We start from the raw sequence: 19,382 nt of genomic DNA, 5'->3' as shown, positions 1-19,382 counted from the left end.
AGTCATCTTTCAGACTTTAAAAGCAGAACACGCGTCCACAGTTGAGTTGGCGCCAGAATTACTGCGCATGCTTAGTGTTTATTTCTATTGTTTCATTAGCCACAATCGATTGCAGTATTATTATTAGATAATCCGTATTATATTTTTGTCATTTATAATAATAAGCAGTTTTATATGAAGCTTCATAGTAAAAGTAATAATGCAATCACATGAACTATTTTGCGGAGGAGTACAAGCGTCGGTAGGACAACAGCAAATCAGCGAGATTTAGTTTCACGTGGCTTTGTTTATCACAGTTTAGAGCTTACGCCGAACAACGTATAGCTCTTTTAACTTTATTTCTTGATTTCACTTCTACATCTGTTATTTGTTTTTTTAAAGGAAAAACTTATTTCTGCCGTCAATGATAAGGAACTTGTTTGTGGCAAAGAGAAGACTAGTTTTCATATCGAAACTGATAACTAACTAAATGAAACAGGTGTTCAATACTGTTCAAGAATTGAGTTCTTATATTTGACAACAATCAAGCAATTCATGCTGGGATTTGTTTGACCATTTGCTTCATAGCGCTGTCCATGTGACCTTAAACTAACGCGACCTACACATGATTTATGAATGTAGTATTCAAATAGAAGGTCTCTTAGTAAATTTAACTACCATCATCATGAAGTCTGTTTTTAACAAGATATATTTATTTTAAATAATATAGTTATGTCAGATTTTGCCACCCCGTACAAATGCACATGTTGCACATATGGCAGAGCCGGCCCTTCCACAGATAGAAATCCGTCGATAGGAGGTCTCGAGATAGTGGTGGCCATTGAATGAAAACCACGACAACCGATTTATGCGTCAGGAAATTAGGCATACAACCATTCACATAGAGGCCGCGGTGCCTCAGTGGTAGAGCGATCACCTCTGATGCATGGGTTCCTTGGTTCGATCCCAACCCACACTAAGTGAGCTTTGTGGTGGACAAACACCGTGTGCGTGGGTTTACTCGGGGTTCTTTCGTTTCCTTCCATTTTCTTCATTCCACCATTTCATGCATTTCTCATCATTACAGTCTCCTTTAGTCTAGTTGTGGGACGTAAAAACTGAGATTTCATTTCAAACCATTCATATACAGTTAATCCTTCATGAGAACGGGCACAATCGTTGAATAGTGTTAAGGTTGATATATATATTAAAGAACAAACATCTCATATATTATAAAAACATTTTATTTTGCACATCGTCATGCCACTTACTGTTAAATTTCCATAAACAACAGTAGAGAAAGAATATTTATGATCTACTGCAAAAGTAGACTCAAAGCTTAATATGTAATGTACGAAAATATATATAAGATTTTCATTCGTTTACTGAATACATCGAAAACAGAGCATTGTTTTTTTTTCTTTTCATAATATAATTTCGGAGTTTTAACTGTGTAGAATATCTTTACATATATATATATATATTGTAATGTGTATAGGTACAGTGAAGATAATAATAATTTACATAATTACTTCTTGAAACTATAGAACAAAATATTTGTTTAGTATATAATATCACATATAACATACAATGGGTAGATATGAAATACCCGTTTCAGCGTATCTGCTCCTGTACGTCAATTGTTTTTGTAATATATGTTTCCAACCTCAGTATGTTTCTCTCTGAGATTCTTGAAGTCACACATATAATAATCGTTTATAATATCATGGCAACCTGTTTTACAAGTACCTTATATGTTTCTGTGATGTATTTCATGGGTTTTGTACCTTGAAATTTACATGTATAAACATTTCATAATGATAAATCAGTATATATATACATATACAGTACATGTATTGTTAAACAGTTTTGTCTGTTAGAAGATAGTCATTTAATATCCTATAGTGCTCCTTTATCGGTGTATTTTTAATTAAAAGTGATGCTTGTGAGCGAATATATATATATATATATGTATGTATATTGATGACCTAGGTATATGTTCATGTATGATTGCAGCCTTGTTTAAAAATGGATTCCTTTTCATTTTATAATTTTTCCCCAAAGAATTTCCGAATGTAAACTAATTTGAATGTAGTATATCTTTGGTCTTAATTTCTCTTAAAGTTACAGAAAACTGAACGAAAGTCGGTTCAACCACTTATTAATTCGAGAAATCCACTTTCAAAATTGGCTGAACTGCTAAAAATTGCTTATGTATTAAATACAGTGTATAAGTTTATATTCCTTGTTCACGTAATATTCGCACACTCTTCTAAGAACTTATTGGGAAACCGAACGTATATTGACTCAGCAATATCTCTTGCAGTATACTATGCAATGGTAACATACATTGCCCTTTATTTATTTAAGTTTTCTATTATTAACACTCTAAGAATTGTTGCTTACCACCATTTGGAAGCTGTATTTGAAAGGATCATCGGATGGAAGAAGTGAAAAAGACGTTAAGTTCAAGAATAGCGCAGGTTAAACAGCATTCAACAGGAAAAGAGGACTGCTAACAGAGGAGAAATGTGTCGTTGGACGTTCGAAAATGATTTATTAAGACCCTGGTATGGAGCGTGGCGCTTTACTGATCAGATACATGGACATTGAGAAAAAAGCTGAAATATTCAAGCTGGAAGCATTTGAAATGTGGTGTTGGCACAGAATGCTGCGCATATCATGGACCGAATGGAAAAGGAATGAAGACGTACTAAAGGAAGCTAAAGATGGACGACAGATCATGAAAATAATAAGAAAAAGAAGAAACAGCATGCTTGGCCATCTTATTCGGCACTCCGTGTTGATAGAGGGAAAGGCAGAATGAAAACCAGGAAGAGGAAGACCCAAGGATAGAATATCTAGATGCAGTTTCTAAGAAGAGATCTTATCAAAGTATAAAACAACTCTCCCAAGGAAGGAAAAAGTTTTAAAATTTACATGTTGCTCACCACGTATGGTTGAGGTGAGTGTGTGTTTCTGGTTTATTCTGGTTTCTGTTACTGGTTTCTCAGACATTAATTACTTGAAAAAAAAAAGTATGAATTTAAAAAGTTGAACTAATGTTACTAGAATTATAATAGGTAACAACACACAACACTGAAGCAGATGACCTTCTGGTGGGAAGAAAGCAACTCTTTTAAGAATGTACAAATAATAGCTATTCCTGTCAAGTAGATAACTTGAGTGAATTCTCAGTGGAATGACTTTGTGTGTTTTTCATTGCCGTGTTTTAATCTCATCGTCGTCTGTAAAAACCCAGTAATCACATCTGTAGAGTAAATCTGTTTGATAGAATAGCGTTGATTTAAAAAAAAAAAAAAAAAAAAAAAAAAAAAAAAGTACGCCAGTGAACCAAGTAGTATGTAATGTGCGTATGAATACAAGGTTTTTAAGAACAGTCTACGATTTTGTTAAACACAGCAGTACATATCTTTGTATAAATTAACCATTTGTATAAATAAGACACAAACTCACATACACACTCTTGCTGGATAATATAATACCCATACTAGAAGATTTTTTTTTCGTGCACTTCTAAAGCAACATGTCGCACAAATGAACGTAGAAACAATATGTTTTAAAATCCGTTAGAAATAAATTCTAACTTTATCATTGTTCTTTTTTTATATATAATGATAGCACGCAAATGTTTTTTGTTTTTTTTCATTATATAATCAGTATTTTGTTATCTGTAATATCAAAATATCACAGGCACTTTTCTTGTCATGATTCATCTCCACTCTTTTTCTCACTTTAAATTTTTGTCCACTTAGTGAACGTTAATATAAACACAACCATACTGTCCAAGAAATGTCTTTGGTTTTTTGTTTTATTTTCATTTACACTCCCAAAGGCATTGGTTTCAGGTTAGCAATAGAACTCACGCGTCTAACTGGTCCTGTGAGGTTCTTTTCGATGTCCTCTAAGCTTTTGCCTTGAGTTTCCGGCACTGCAAAGATCACAAAGAACAGCCCGATGATGAGAATGATGGCGAACATCCAGAAGACGCCGTAAGAGCCGACCAAGTGAATTAAATCGGGGAAGCTCTTTGTAACGCCAAACGTGCACGCCCAGTTGAACGATGTCGCAAAAGCGGCGGCCGAACCACGTATTCTTGCCGGGAATATTTCGCCCATCATCAGCCAGGGAATTGGGCCGAAACCTAAACTAAACGCGACGACGAATACCATAAAACTAACCAAAGGAAGCCAACCGTATTCACTGACATCTACGCCACCGGCTTCTTTTAAGAAGAAATAGGTACCCAATGCCGTGAGCGTAATGACCATAAATATATCAGAAATATACAAGAGCACTTTACGTCCCAGTCTATCGATAAATATTGTAGCAACAAATGTTGCTCCAAAGTTCACAACACCCACTATAATAGTGCAGATGTTTTCGTCGAGCGCGCTACCTGCCATTTTGAAGATCATGGTGGTGTAAAATATCACAGCATTTATTCCACTTAGTTGTTGGAAGAACATAAGTCCCAGTGAGATCGATAAGGATTTGATGTTAGCTGCACAGAAAAGGTCGCTCAATTTAGTCGCATATTTTTGGGATAAAATGTGGGCTTTTTCAATTTCTGTGAACTCTCCGGATATGTCGGTGTCCTTTCCTCGTAGCCACTGCAGTGCTTTCCTGCCTTGCTTGTGTTTATCTGGAAAACGAAAATAGAGTGTTGTAAAGTACCGTTCATTTTCTCGTGATGACATGCATGTATAAATTTAGTGAATAGCCAGAAGACAATGAAAATATATCGAAAATGTACACCCATGTCCAAAATGATTGTCGCATATCTATAACTGTCTTCTTGTAAGAATATAATTTGATAATGATTTTGCAGGGTACTTTTAATACTGATACTATGTGTATAATCGGGAAATTTATATTTGTGGTAAATTTCATAGGAAAAGAATTATAAATACGAAAATTAAAATGCGTAAAACAAAATGTTGCTAAGTGGACAATAAAGTTTTATTTTCGTTTTATTGTTCTTATTTACTGCTCTTTTCACATGAAATATGCCACATACATATCTTTGCCGATTATACAACTACTAACATTATAAGAAATACCGGGTGAATTCGTTATCAAATTATATTCCTACAATAACATATTTATAGACATGCGACAATAATATTGGACATGAGTGTACATACATACATAGCATAACTGTAAGGTATTCAAATTTCTTCACTTTATGATAAGTATTGAAAGAAATTACCAGTTTTTTATAAATACTATTTTAAGTATGGTTATAACTTAAATGTGTTAGAAAATAAGAAGCAATTATGAGCTTAAGATATTAAAAAAATGATTTATATTATTATTATTATTATTGATCTAAGTGGCATGTGGGCGTAGTTCACAACAATGTTTTCAGGGACTTCATGACGACCTTTTCGCCTGAATGAAGAAACCACTTCGCGGGAAGCACTACGCTAGAGAGACAAAGAGAGAGAAACACACACATTATATATATATATATATATATATATATTAGGGATAGGCAAAACCGTTTCTAGAAAAACCGAAATCCGAAAAACCATCATTTTGGTTTTCTCCAAAACCGGTTGGGTTTTTGTGGTTTCGGTGAAACCTTTTGGAAAACAAAACTATTTCTATGGAAACGAAATCGGTTTCCGGAGAACAACGAAACACCACTCTGGTCAGAAATATAGCAAATTTTGAAGAAAAAACCGGAACCGGTTTCAGTGAAAAACAACCGGTTTTTTGGAGAAAAGCGAAAACGGTTTTTTGAAAATTTCCAAAAACCGGTTTCGATTTTCCTAAACACTGAAAACTGAAAAACCTGTTTTTATGCCCACCACTTTTGAAATCTTTCATTTAATGTCCCACGCTAATGCCCTTTAGAGTGAAGGAGACGATGATTAAAGCAAGCGGAAGATGATAGAAGAATTGATGGAATGAGACCTACGCACTAAAGGCAAGCGCTCTACCACTGAGTCACCATGCTCTCTATAACGCAGATTAATAGTAATAAGTGTTTGCGTTGGCCAAATTTTATTTTTTAAGTTATACGCGGTTCTCAAGCTAGAACGAACAGTGTTAAGCGTTAATAGTATTTAGACAGTTCAAGCATTAAAGAAGTCTCCGGAAATTCAACCGTGTTTAAAAACTATTTGTCACCAAATGTTGACTGAGTATGAATGCATCTTCCTTGTTGGATACTTGTAAGATAGCGTTTGATTTTAACTGTCTCCTTTATCATGAGTACTATATTAGTATTACGTCTCGAACAAATTAACACACATTGTTAGGGGCATGAAGTATAGAAGGCCAAGGTGGATAGATCATGTAGCCAGAATGAAAGAAAGTAGGAACGCTTTCAAAGTTTTAACTGGAAGACCAACCGGAAAAATGCAATTAAGAAGATCTAGGCGCTGAAGGGAGAACAATATTAAGATGGATCTCGCAGAAATTGGAGTACAAAGTAGAAACTGGATCCTGTTGGTTAAGGATAGAAGTCAATGGACAACTTTTGTGAACGCAGCATTGAACCTCCGGGTTCCATAGCCCTTAGAGTGAGTTAGTTACTTCTCTAACAAGTAAATGATATATCAGTAATCGTAAAATTATTCATGGCAAAGGAAGCAATAGAAGTAAAATGTTATCCTATGTTCAGCAACGGACAGACATGCAGATTTCAAATACAGATAAATTCTACGAAGACTTTCGCAGTTTCGTTTGCTGTGAAAATCCACATTCCGTAATTAATCAGAACTTTAGCTCTGGAAAGATGTCATGCTTATTTGCACTCATACGTGAAAAATCTACGAAAGCCAAAAGGAAACCACCTTTGTCTGGACCCGTAAAGAAAAACTGACTATTCTTCTATATGTTAAAAAATGTTTCACCTGTCTCTTGCGTGGATTCTTTTGATATTTCTAGTATTTCGCTCACCTTTATTCTGCAGGCTTCATCTGAGACACAAATTACTTATATAAGTAACTACTTCTTCTACATTATCTCATAAATTGAATCTACATTTTTGTAAAATATAAATTGTAGTTGGGGGTCGGTAATATTTCTCAGTGTATTCACAATTTATATATTTTAGGTAAATGTAGATCCAGTTTAAAGAGATGTAGAAGTACTTACATCAGGGGTGTAGCCACAGGGCCCGCCGAAATGATTTCCCGGACCCGCCAAATGACCAGCTTTTGAAATATCATCATAAGATTACTTGTATTCAGTTTTTATCCAGTTTAAAAAAAGTTTTTATTAATTTTTTCAGTTTGGATTTTTTTCTACTTGGTGTAAAACAGGAAGTGAGATATAGTGAAGTTGATAAACTAATTATGGTGTTTTTAGTCACAAATAATAAAAAAATGTTTTTGTGAGAAAATCTTAAAGAAATTAAATGAAATTTCAAAGAAAATCAGTCTGATAGAGATAGGTTCTGTGTACAAGGGCTTAAATTGAAATACTTATGCACAAAGGTATAACGTGTGGTTCGGGGCAGTAGTTCTTGATTATGCATAGATGCATAATAAAAATTACCTGGACCACCATAATATTTATGGAGAGAAAGTTTAAAAATCAGGGTTTTCAGTTTTCTGTTTTTTTTTTTTTTTTTCATTCCTCAAAATCACTAGCTCTAACACATTTTTTTTTTGTCTCGGACATTGTAGTTGGTCCCCCTCATAAACGGCGGGCCCCACCTAGATAAACCTGGTGGCTACACCCCTGACTTACATGCAAAAGAAAGGTGGCCGAAAATTCATTATTTACAAAAATAAATAAATAAATGAAATAATAAATAAATAAATAAAGAATTCACGCAACAGAAAGCTAAAACATTAATTTTATTTAATTATATGTAAAGTTGCGTAACACATGAAATCTGTGACAATTTTTATAATAATTTTCAAGAGAGTAATGCATTACTTACTTTTCGATATGTACCACCTCGGCGTCTCAGGAATTAAGCACATACAGATTAAGAATGGTAATGGTAGACACGCCCCGAAGAAAGCTAACGTCGACCAGTCCATGTATTTTCCTGCAACGAAGCACATCAGAATACCTGAAACAAAAGAAAAGCGGTGCTTATTAACATTCGTACAATAAGTAATGGAGAAACATTAGTTAAAGGCTTGGATTATGTACAACCAATACATACTATTATTAATTAAAGTTTTCCAAAGAAAACATTTTTCGGCCATAAATTGGCCATCAATGAAATACTGGCAGTATGAATCAATCATAGGCGTCAAAAAGTTCTCACATGTCATATGCTTTGTATATCTACTAAATCGAAAAATTCTGCTTGTCTAGTAGCATAGTTCACTGACTTCAAAATGAGCCCTTTTTTGTTCTTTTACCGTCTGCTGTTGTAAAAGATAATATTGATTGAAAGATTTGGAGTTTGTTTCTTCTCGTTTGTAAAGGATGGGTGGGGGAAAAATTAATATTGGTTTGATTTACAATAGGTGCAAGACTCGAAATTGTATTATTATTATTGTTAAGAGGCCTCATCCCGGCGAAATTAAAATACCGCTAATTTTACAGTAATTATGTGATATATTCAAATAGATAATCGAAATGTGGAACAAGAGCGCTTAGACAATATCATTTTACGTGAGATACCGTTATCACGACTCACATATCGGCTTTCGATTTCGAGCCATTTTGATAATCGGCATTTATTTTCGCGTTTCTAAACGGCTGAAAACGAAAAGCCACTAAGTGACTTGTGAGAACGGTACCTCACGCAAAATAATATTGTCTAGGGCGCTCTTGTTCCACATTTCGATTATCTTTTATCTATTTGAAAATATCACATAATTACTGTAAAATTAGCGGTATTTTAATTTCGCCGGGATGAGGCCTCTTAATATCATAAAATTCTATCTGGATTTTGATTTGATAGTAGCAGACTTGCAAAGTTACCCCACCTGGATGGTGCACTCACTCTTGGAATAGTCTGGCTTAAACTTGTGGGGTCTGTTTGATACCTTGTGCTTCAGAGGAATTTCTTATGTTTAAAAGGTAAAATATACGGTCTTTGCACAGTAGTAAGGTTTGACCAATTAAACCATAAGGCAAATCCAACGGAATTCGAACGAGAATTACTAGTAACCAAGCAGAAACCGTGCTTATATTTTATACCCAGGTGTATAGGCCTATATATAAACCTGAAGTAATTTTTTAAACAGAACGCAGTTACATTGTTGCTGTTCCGTCATTTTCATTGTTAAATTGCAGTATTATTGGTTGCTAAGAATGGTGTGTAGACATTGTTATTGCCTGTTACTGCCTCAGTTGTCTAGACATAGATGATTATAATATACACACGTGGATTTCTTCCTAATAGATTAAAAATACGGTTCTCCATTTAAAAAAAAAAAAAAAAAGGCGTTAAACCAATCTTGGATGCACAAAAAAAAAAAGTCGAATTGATTTGGTCATATAAAATACCGGGAACCTGGCCATTTAGTTGAGAAATGTATAAATATGGAAGTGATTTAAAGAGAGGTCAAAGCAAGCAGTTGGCTAGTGGTATTTTAATTAGGAAAAGCACGAATCGTTTTGGAACCACAGATCAGTATGCTTCAGCTACCAAGCCAATTAGGATAGTTTGCTAATGTGAATATATTACATTTTACAGGATAGTGTAAAGAGCTCTTTTTTTCATTTATATTATTATGTATATACAGAAAAGTACTGAGTAAACTGTGAATATAGCTACTTGTGGACTTTACTGTTTTATTTTTCTTCTTAATTTTGAAAATAAGTAGTTTCGAAAAGTTCTTCATTTATGTTAATTAAACCTGACTTACAAAAAACACCCAGAAGGTGATTTCGTCGTGAACGTTTAAGCAAAACATTAGGGTCTAATGCTTTCTTTGATATGGATCCTCTAAAAATGTTTATTGCTAAAATAAGTTAATTCCTGTTGATTATCGTGTGGTCCTAAAATAACGTATACAATTCCAAGGATAACCAGCAGGTGTGTAGTTGTTTTAGCAACGTGAATTTCTACAGGATCCGTGGTTGAAGAAACGTTCACGGTGAAATTTATCTTCTGGGTGCTTTTGGTTTGTTAGCTTTAGTTGTTGAATATGCATCCCGCTAAATTCGTAAGTACAGGGTACCTACTGGTCAAGAAAGTAAGGAAAACTCAGTAAAAATGGTGCAGATGAGGGAAGCTCCGAGAAAAAACTGGAAATCAGGGAAAGTCAGGGAAATTTTATGAAATATATATATATATATATATATTTTACATTAATTGTACACCAATATCAGCTTAGCCAACCATTATAATTATTACCTATTTGTTTTTATTGTTGGTTTTTTTCTTCTATATGCAATTTTGTTTTTATTGCTGTTTATTTTATCTTGTACATGTTAGAATAAATGTTCTCATATATAAATATTCACCGTTATTTATTCCTTATTTATATGTCAGCATCATCTGACCCCTTCATGAAAGTCAGGATTTTTTTTTTTTGGCCAAAGATCAAGGAAAGCCAGGAAGAAGTCAGGGAAATAGATTTCTTCAGATCAGTAGGAACCCTGATACTAATTAATCATTTATACTTTATATGTATATTCATGTGCACATTATACTTTCCACATTGAAAATTCCGCTCTCTATATCGTACTTTCAGTACCCTTTATATTTGGGGGCTTGGTACTGATCCTATTACAGGCAAAGTCAGCTAAAATTAGGGGAACCACGGGTGGGTCAACCATTAAGCAGAATAAGCACGTTCTTAGGGCATCAAGGAAAGGATGTACTACAGAAATTTCCCATAGCCGAATTTACTATGTCCGTATAGTGCAATACTGCAAATAATGCCTTTAAACTAGGATTTGCAAAATGGGCCCCACATGAAGTTAAAAATGATATACAGATATACACAATAATAGCAAAAGCACTCAGAGAGTGCAGACCTCCCCCAAGGGTCATGAAATCGAAGGAAAATAAATACCTCCTACATAAACGTAGAGCCTATAAAATTTGTATACTTTCTGTATGTCAGTAGGAAAGAAAAAAGCACACACACACACATATCCGTCAGAAACAACCTCGTTGGTGGAAGTAATAATAATAATAATAATAATAATTGAGGTAATGATTGTTAATAAGACCTGACAAACTTTGCAATTAAAAAAATAGAAAACTTTTCAAATATATGACTAAAATAAAAGTACACAAAATGAAACATTATTTTCCATTTTACTGTAACTTTTGTTTAATTTCTATAAATAAAATTATCCTTTATGGTTTTATTATTGTTAATATTTTGGTAAGGCTCTTAATACGGCGTGGGTAGTGCTTACCTATGTTCCCAATGGCTGTTGGTAGAAGACCTAACGTTCCTCGTACTTGTGGTTGTACTGTTTCACCGAGGTACACTGGAAGTGAAAGCGAAGCGATGCCCACACAGAAACCAGCGATGGCTCTTCCTGCTAATATCATTGAGACATTTTGCGCAAAAGCTATCAACAGCCATGCTGAAAAAGATGTACAAAAAACAAATTACTTAATACTCCTAACAATAAGATAGCTAAACAAAATATGAATATGCATGTAAAAGTAACTGCAAAAAGTCTATTACTTGCAAATACAAATCGTGTCAGAATTTTATTTATTACATACAGTGAAACTTCTCTAAAGCGGACAGCCGCGGGGAATCAAAAATTGTCCGCTATAGAGAGGTGTCCGTCTTCAAGAAGTTTCAGTATTTTTTTATGTAAATTAGTGAGCAAGATAATATACAATTAGAAAAAATATTTTTGCATGAATCACGTATTTACGAATATTACATGCATTATTCTCTGTCATCCAATACTCTATGTTCGAGGCACAACATGGAAGTAACTTATTATAGTTCTCTGCACTTTACACTTATCAGTACTTCCTTCGTTTTCAGTATAACGCTTTAATTTGTGGGATAATTGGAGTCCTGAAGTGTTCTTTTTGAGACAATATACATACCTGAGAGCAAAAAGTACTAATCTTGTCTTCTGGTTGGTTAGAGACTCCAACGGGACAGTAGCATAATGTGTCATCCCTAACGGCGGGCAACTGTCAATCACTTTTGTGTCGAAAACAGCTTGGGTGGGAGTGGGATGCAAGCAAAGGACATAAGAGTGTTGTTAAACAGAGACGCTTCGGCTGGGTTGCTGAGCAGACAGTTGAGGGGGCAAAATGTTGTCACAATGCTTCCTTGGTGATACATGTATGAATTACTAAAAATGTATTTTTACTACACTTTTTAACTTATTTCTAGAGAAAGTGTCCATAATACGGAGGTAAATAATACCTGTAAAAGACAGAAAAGACTGTCCGTGTCCGTACTAGAGAGTGTCCGCTTTAGAGAGGTTTGTCAATATGCTTTTTCCTATTCCAGTGTTTGGGGATTACAAAATATGTCCGTTAAGGGAGGTGTCCGCTTTATAGAGGTGTCCGTTAGTAGAGGTTTCACTGTATTTTCATTAGTTTAGTTACACGGATATCTTAGAAACTATACAAAAATATAGTTTTTGTTTTTTGCCACTGCTTTTAAAGTTGTTTATTCGTGCAGTCTAGCTTTAAGTTCCTCGTTTATCTAAGCTTCGGACTTACAGTAGTCTGTTTATAACAGTAGGTGTATACTGTAGATATTATACTATTTGACGTCAAGCTTACACATTTAAATTGTACTACTGTGAAGCGATACGAACGATATTGAGAACTTCCTCGTGACCGTCGTCGCGGGGGGCTCGAGTTCGTTTCCCGATGGGAACTCATGTGATATATGGGATCTCACGTTAAGCTGTAGGTTCACGTCTTATATAGCCTCGCTGCTGAAAGGGGCGCAAAGATTCAAACTAACCAATTAAATTAGCGAAGAACGAGACTGATTAGAAGATCCAGATGATACAGAAATTATCAAAATGTCTGAATGGGGTAATTAAGATAAGGAGAGAGTTGCATAACGAGAGAGTGCTTGATATCGAGAACACTGGCGAAATTTCGGCGCATTTTGACAAAAAATCGAAGAAAGATAAAAATGAATGTGAAAATAGTATTATTTGTATAGGTCCTAATCTTTTCTGTATATGTACGAAATAAATTTTAAGGTACTAAAATATTTCAATGAATGTTCTGTAGCTGCCTGTCGGTTCATGACAGAACAACACATATTTAAATGCCAGTATCTACATTTATATACTGTATATAACATAATGTGTGTGTCTATGTGTTGAGTTGAATTGATTTCGGGTTTAACGTTCCGTTCAGCAGCGGGGCTATATGAGATGTGGACCTACTGATTAACGTGGAATCTGAACCATATAAGCTCCTGCCGGGAATCGAACCCGGATCTCACACGCCAAAGGCGTGTAGGCTAACCGCTTAGCCACAAAGGAGCTCGTGTGTCTGTGTGTTTCATAAGGTTTTGACATAGAAAAGAGAGACTTAGAGACACTAAATTTGGTACACAGACAGATCTTCATCAGATCTAATCCTGTACGAAACCCTTTTTCAATTGTCTGATCAGAGGTGTTCGAATTTGTACAAGGGGTGTAATGTATGCGAAAAATAACGCCTTGTGTGTATGCAACTCCAATTACTTCACGGTTGTGCAGGCTTATATAACACCAGAGGATAGTACCAATGAAGTAATGTTTTTTTCTTTCTCTCTTTTAGTCGATGTTTTGGATTAAGACTTTTTATTTAGGTTCTGAATTAAGATCCGACGACGACACATGTTTACAGCTAGCGAATAATAAAATACTATCATAGTTTCATGTAGACACTTAGAGTATAGTAAATATAAATGAATAGATACTTACATAAGACGAATGGTAACGCAGTACCCAGAATGGTCATCTTTCTGCCGGCCTTTTCAATGAGAGTGCCTCCAACTATACCTCCTACTAGCGCAGAGAGAGGCATTATACCGCATATCCACGATACCTGAGAACAATATTTAAAAAAAAAAATTAGCTTTTTATGTTTCCGCTAAAGACTTAGTTGTAACATCATCCTAAAGTATTGTAATGTTGAGTAGAATATATGAACCAAAAACTCTGTTAATTAAATAGTTAATTGTTTTCACGTTCGTGCAGGCGATTGGTTTTTAGTTAAAGATACATCTGTTGTTAATGGAAGCTATTAGATGCATGTTTATTATTGAAAACCGCCCACTAATACATGGTTATTAGTTCTGTTAATGATGTAGACACAGGAATCACATGAGAAGTAAGTATTCTCTTCTGAGGTAATTATGAAGTGTCTAAAAGTAAAACGTATTGTCATTATTAACAATGATAGTGGCGATTATTCAGTGAAATTTATAAGAACAATGTGGCGCTGACACTTTTCCAGTTGTGGGTCTTACGATCTTACTTCTTGTTACAGAGGTTTTTTTTATTGAACCATAAGTTTATACTGATAGTGTTGTAATACGAGGGACTGCTGAAAAATTCTACGCATTGATGAAGAGTCGATTGGTGACCTGAAACAGTACACTATTATGATTCTCAACCGTAGTATTGTTCTAATTTTTCAACAACCGGTTTTATATACCAAAAGTGACAAGATAAGACAAATATACCAAAGATATATACCAATATACGAAATATAAGATATATATATATATACCAAAAGTGACAAGATAAGACACACAGCATCCTAATACAAGGTGGAATGACGAAATTACTTAGCACTGCGAATATGTTGGAAAGAAATTATCCAAGATAAATCAGGGTGTCTATCGGTCACGAAAGTCATGAAATCAGAAAACGGTCATGAAAGTCAAGAAAAAGTCACGAAATTTAGCTTTTGGGTCACGAATTATTTTTTATCTGTGCAAATATAACTATAGACTGGAAAATGTTGTTGTATAAAACGTCAAAATTCACCACCAAAAATGTCTCTGCTCGGCTTTAGATGCTACCAAGTCGCAAACAAACCACACTTTTATCGCATGCATGAAAATTCCGCCCAATTCGCTCTTGAGAATGTTACTAAATGTTATGATTTGGGAAGAAGGTCACAAAAAAGTCACGAAATTTCATTTTGGAATTTTAGTAGACACCCTGTAAATGGTTGTCAAAAAGTATTGGGAAGATCTTTATCCAACAATGGATCAACAATTATTGATAATGGTATGTATGCGTTTCAGACATAAGTAACCCTCACGACTACGCTCATGTGATCCCAGTTCTCATTCTTGATATCTGAGCATTTGATATTAAGAAATAAACACTTATACCTTATTCTGAGAGAGAATGGGCCTTATACAGAGTCGTTCTAACGCGTGATTAATGTCATACTAAAGAGTTTTACTAACATATGTTTCCTGCAGTAGTCAGTCCTTTAGTATGAAGCTAATCATACGTCAAAATGACTCAGCATAAGGCGGTATATGTCTGTTCCTGCTCATAACTGGGTAAAATTTACTGTAATATCTGGGTGTAACAAATGTTCTGCGAACTCGAAATATTTTAACAACCGTCGAAATAGCACCACTGTATATAAACAAAAATCTTTTACGTCCCACGGTTATGCCAGTTAGGCTAAAGAAGCTGGCTGAGTATAAGCAGTTTTCTGAAAGCTTCCTTACTACGATATATTTGCATATTGAGTAAAACACATTTCTTTTAAAAGTCTTTTTTACTTGCAGAAGTTAATACTAGTTAGTACAATATTTCTTCTTCTTCTTCTTCTTCTTCTTCTTCTTCTTCTTATTATTATTATTATTATTATTATTATTATTATTATTATTATTATTATTATTATTAATAATAATAATAATAATAATAATAATAATAATAATACAATCTAAGTATTACCCTTCATATGGAGTCCAAAAATGTTAATGATAGCAATTGAAAGAAACTCCATCGGACAATTTGAATGCTGACATAAAGTTGGTAAGCATTTTGTAGTTCTCTCCAGTCTTATGTTTCGAATGGTGATGATATCCTTTATCAGAGAGAATAAAATACGTATACTGACGAAGAAAACTTTATTTTCGAAGCATGAGCATTTATATTATATATAAAACTCAGTGTAATGGTTTGAGAGGTTATCTTTGGAAGGGTTATAGGTTCCTTTCATAGTGTTAATTTTTTGTTGTTCCACGTACCATTCTTCTTCTTTAGCCCAATAGACATGATAGTATACTAAATGTAAAATTTAACTCGATTGGTGCGTTAAGATGGTTGCAAAACTATGGTGGTTCAAACCATTATGGAAACATATTACGTGTATATATATATATATATTTATAGTTAGGTGGTTGGGAACTAAGTTTACATGCTGTTTCTGCCATCCGTTCAAGCTAGTATTGGAAATAAAGATATTTTAAGAAATGTGCGCGGTACATATTACGGCCTTCAATCATAAAAATAACCTACTTACCCTTCAATAGCAAACACGTCTGTGCATTAAAATAAAAATTCTGATTTATTAATGAAGCCTGATTGGTGTGTGTAATGGCTGCTTTTAGTAATGCTTTTAGAAACTTTATTTTTACTGAAAGATAATTTTCTATATACGAGGTTTGTTCAAAAATGTCTGACTAATTTTTTTGGTCGTAAATAAATGTAGTCAGGGAGGCGTGGCTTGATGCACGTATGCGTTATCTTAATGCGTTTTTTTTTTAAAAGCCTGCAGAAGCGGCGTCAGAATTTCGTTTCGACAAAATGACTCAAAAACTTGAACAACGGTCCTGCATTAAAATTTTGTGTCAAACTTGGAGAATCCCAACTGGAAATGATCCGAAGATTCGATAGGGCTTCGGAGACGAAGCAATTGGCACCACTTTAAAGGTGACTTCACATTTGTTACAGACTTTTCTTTGGTCAAACACAGCACACTTGTGCTTCGCCAGGCTCCTTACTCTCCTGACGTGACTCCATGTAGTTTCTGGCTTTTCCTCAAATTGGAAATGCCGCTGAAAGGAACCATATTTCAGTCGTAAGAAGACATTGTGCAGTGTACGACGAATCAGATACGCATAATCCCAAGAGAAGCGTTCCAGCGCTGCTTCCAACAGTGGGGAAGTATGTGGCAGCTAGAGATCTGCACGGGCCGAATTTTTCGGCCCGAACCCAATCCAGCCCGAATGTACCTAGGCCCGGCCGATCCCGGGCCCGAAAAGTTTTGGAGATTTTCGGCCCGAGCCCGGCCCGGCCCGATAAGTTTTTTAAAATTCTTGGCCCAAGCCCGGCTCGGGCCCGATAAATTTTAAAAGTTTCATTTTGTAACATTTTTCACGGGCACACTTCTTGAACGTTTATTCCAATTATCGTTTAACGAAAGTCAATAATTATTAAAGAATTGCAATTAATCTGCCCACGCCCGGCCCGACCTGAAAAAAAAATCAGTGTCGGCCCGTGCAGGTCTCTAGTGGCAGCCCAAGGGATCTTCTTTAAAGGAGATTAATGTAAGGTTACGGTATTTGAATACACATTTTTTCTTTTTATGAATAAAGTCGGATACTTTGTGAATAGACCTCATATTATTATTTTTACCTACCTCTTCATCGGTGACGTGTAGTGGATTGGTGGCATTCGGTTGCATCATAGACACCAGAGCCGGAGATGTATACGCGGACGCAAATCCAACAATCATGGAACCCAGAGAGACAGATAGAGCGGCCATAACCTGTGATGAAATAAAATAAATCAACCTAATGAAGCATATATTATTAGAACAGGCATAATGAATAATCAAAATCAAGAAATAGAATAAAAAATACTTAATGTAGTAGGTAACATCTTTCGTGAGCAGAGTACTTGAAATTCGAGGGATAACAGTGGAATGTTATGCAAAAACTGATTATTGATTTTGTGATCAAAATCATTGATTAGTTTTTAACGTTCTTCATTAAAAATTAGCAATGTCCTTTTGCACATTATTTAGTTGCCAAGGTACCATATTTATTTTCATTTAAACCTTAAGCATTGTTGTATACACATTTTAAAACACTAGTTCTAGTATAGTAATGCTCGATTGTTAAACTTGCATGTAAATTTATTTACATTCCATTTCGTGAAGAAAAGTAAATAAATATGTGAAATAAGTTGGAGCCCTAACGAAAGTTAATTTATTGCCATCATTCTTAGTATTTCCTTCACTTTTTTTTTAAAGCTCTGTTTGCAGAGAGGCTATGTGATTTAAAATATCAAAGCACATTAATTCTTGATTTTTTTCTTTTTTAATGTTTGCTTACTGTCCATACATACTTCATTTTTTCGTACGGGGGCGCGGTGGCTCAGTGGTAGAGCGTTCACCTCCGGTGCTTTGGGTCCCTGGTTCGATCCCAGCTCGCGCTTTGTGGACTTTGTGGTGGACAAACATCGTGCTCGTGGATTTTCTCGGGGTTTTCCCGTTTCCTCCCACTTTCTTCATTCCACCATTTCATGCATTTCTCATCTTCACCATCTTCTTTAGCCTAACCGGCATAAGCGTGGGACGTAAAACTTAAAGATTTTTTCATTTTTTTCGTAGGCGAAGTAGCTACCACTTCTGTCCTTTGGCGCGCGTGTTCTCCCCATTCGAACAGACAATTCTAGTGATGAAGCATGATAACATGATTGGAAAACTACTTCGGTTGTGGGAGATTTGGGCTCGATCTTTGGTGGGAACTTGGGGGATAGTGTGGCTCAGTAATAGAGTGCTTACCTTTGGTGCGTGGGGTCCCTAGTTCGATCCATGGCTAGGTAAGTTTGTGGTGGACAATACCGTGTCCGTTGGGGGTACTCCCGTTTCCTCCTACATTCTCATTCCACAGTTTCTTCCATCATCACTCACTTGCCTTAACCATCGTTTCCCTTAGCCTAAAGGGCATAAACGTAAGACGTTAACCTGAAATATTTCCTTTCCTTTGCGGTTGGGGGGGCTTACGTGGTTCGGATCTCATGTTAAGCTATAGGTCCATGTCTCGTATAGCCTCGCTGCTGAGTGAGAAGATAAACTCCAAATTAACCTTCCAGCAACCAGGTGGCATTGGGAATTATGCTTCACCCAGTAAAACGTATGGTTCTAGCTATAATACCAAGGAGTTTATAACCTTTGTCTGCCTCCTTATATCAATAATTACGCCAGTCACCAGTAATGTAAGTGACTTTATACGTTTGGATTCGGTCAAAAGAATATGAGCACTGCTTATAGCAGTATTATTCATTGAAAATTTCTTTGCCCTTCTGTCGAAGTCGGCGCAGGTACGCTAATCGATTCTGTATTTTGAGTTATACAATGAGTTTGTGAGTCTCCAAGAAAGACAGATTAAGCCCGATCAATCTGGAAATAAATTGGAAACAGTTTGCTGATAAGACATCCTTTGACTCCGTGTTTAGGCTTGTGTAATATGTGCAATATCATTAAATTAATTCAAAGTTGCACAAAAACTAATTAAAAATAC

The 19,382-nt window shown here is 35.3% G+C and overlaps 2 protein-coding genes across 3 annotated transcripts in view; one reads left to right on the top strand and one right to left on the bottom strand.

The window, feature by feature from the left end:
* LOC145684369 (RING-box protein 2-like) overlaps positions 1-19,382 on the top strand; it is a 201,616-nt gene that overhangs the window by 22,410 nt on the left and 159,824 nt on the right. The gene's annotated exons all lie outside the window — the stretch shown is intronic.
* Positions 1,206-19,382, bottom strand: part of LOC145684368 (facilitated trehalose transporter Tret1-like) — a 29,989-nt gene continuing 11,812 nt past the window's right edge. For both annotated transcript variants that reach the window (XM_081756611.1, XM_081756612.1), the window contains exons 2-6: positions 17,495-17,623; positions 13,801-13,924; positions 11,302-11,475; positions 7,904-8,038; positions 1,206-4,645 (exon numbers count right to left, since the gene is read on the bottom strand). In XM_081756611.1, coding sequence (XP_081612737.1) covers positions 3,822-4,645; positions 7,904-8,038; positions 11,302-11,475; positions 13,801-13,924; positions 17,495-17,623 — 1,386 coding nt within the window. In that variant the 3' untranslated portion in view covers positions 1,206-3,821. The remainder of the gene's footprint in view (positions 4,646-7,903; positions 8,039-11,301; positions 11,476-13,800; positions 13,925-17,494; positions 17,624-19,382) is intronic.

This window comes from Thermobia domestica, chromosome 4 (assembly GCF_964235325.1).
Source record: "Thermobia domestica chromosome 4, izTheDome1.hap1.1, whole genome shotgun sequence".
NCBI lineage: Eukaryota > Metazoa > Arthropoda > Insecta > Zygentoma > Lepismatidae > Thermobia > Thermobia domestica.
Note: the sequence above shows the minus strand (reverse complement) of the source record. Positions and strands in the feature narration are given on the sequence as shown.